This window comes from Oxyura jamaicensis, unplaced genomic scaffold, assembly GCF_011077185.1.
Source record: "Oxyura jamaicensis isolate SHBP4307 breed ruddy duck unplaced genomic scaffold, BPBGC_Ojam_1.0 oxyUn_random_OJ71833, whole genome shotgun sequence".
Lineage (NCBI taxonomy): Eukaryota > Metazoa > Chordata > Aves > Anseriformes > Anatidae > Oxyura > Oxyura jamaicensis.
This window is the reverse complement of record NW_023310713.1, coordinates 1-1259: the sequence shown is the minus strand read 5'-3', so window position 1 is coordinate 1259 and position 1259 is coordinate 1. Positions and strand designations below refer to the sequence as shown.

The following is a 1259-nucleotide window of genomic DNA, read 5'->3' as shown; positions in this document are numbered from 1 at the left end:
CCCCCCCAAGGCCCCCAAGCAGCCCCGTCCCCCCCAAGGCTTCGGAGCCGCGTGCACGGGGATGGCGGTGCCCGCCCCTGCCCCACCGTCCCCACAGCAGCAGGGCCGCAGGGCACTGGGACACTTTATTTGGGGCTCGCAGCGGCCGCGGCCAAGCCGGGCTGGGACGGCAGCGAGGGAGGGGGCGACCCCGGGGGGCAGCGCGGGGCCGTGGGGCTGCGGGGCCGGGCGCCGAGGGCAGGAGCTGGGCGAGCGCGGGGCGGAGGCGGCGCTGGGGACGGAGGAGCCGCGGCGCAGGAGCTGCTTCGGGAGCTGCTTCAGGAGCCCTGCGGGGAGAGAGCAGGGGGTGAGCAGCGGGGGGGGGGCAGCGCCCTCCGCCCCACGGCCCCCCAGGGACGCGCCGCCCGTGGGTGCTGGCAGGGGGGGAAGGGGAAGCAGCGGGGCCGCGGCCGGGGGCCGTTACCTGCAGCCGGGGGAGCGATGCGCCCTGCAACACAGCGAGACGAGGTCAGCGTCGCCGGGGGGCCACCGCGGCCCCCCACCCCCCCCAGCGCCCCCCCAGCGCCCCGGCCGCTCACCTTTCTGCGCACGTAGAGGAAGAGCCCCAGCGCCAGGAAGATGAGCCCCAGCACGAAGCCCCCGACGCCCGTCAGCATCTTGCCCCTGGCGGCGTCCGCCGGGAGCACTGCGGGGACGGGAGCGGGGGCTCAGGGCCGGGGCCGTGCTCGCGCTCCCCGCCCGCGGCAGGGTGGGGGCTCGGGACCCCCGGGAGCACTGCGGGGACGGGGCCTTACCCCACTCGTGGGTGATGGGGCGCTTCAGGCTGGCGTGCTCCACCTGGCACTGGTAGGTGTCCCCGTGCTGCGGGGTGCTTTCCAGCATCACCAGCACCTGGTAGGTCCAGTCCCCGTTCCGGATCACGTCCGTGGACACCACGTGCTTCGTCTCCTCCTGGCCGTTCTTGAACCACTTCACCTCGATCTCGGCGGGGTAGAAGCCCGTCACGTAGCACGCCAGCCGGTCGGTCTGGGGCAGCGAGCTCGACTGCATGGGCGAGACCCTCACCTTGGGCTCGACTGCGGGGACAGGGAGAGAGCTGGGCGCGGGCGGCCAGAGCCCGGCGGTCACCTGCAGCGCTGCCCCCGGGCCCCAGGACGGGGCACACACGCGCTGCCCCCCCCGGGCTGTGCCCGGCCCCCAGGGCGCGGAGGTGGCCCAGCCCCACCAGCCCCGGGCTCGCGTGCACGCACCTCTCCTCT

General features: G+C 76.1%; 1 protein-coding gene across 1 annotated transcript; it reads right to left on the bottom strand.

The window, feature by feature from the left end:
• Positions 1-62: 62 nt before the first annotated feature.
• Positions 63-1251, bottom strand: LOC118159726 (class II histocompatibility antigen, B-L beta chain-like; the record flags this gene model as incomplete). The annotated part of the gene is made up of 4 exons (XM_035314293.1): positions 63-326; positions 464-487; positions 579-685; positions 795-1251. Coding segments are annotated over 4 exons (597 nt in total), but the record flags the coding sequence as incomplete, so codon positions are not given.
• Positions 1252-1259: the final 8 nt, after the last annotated feature.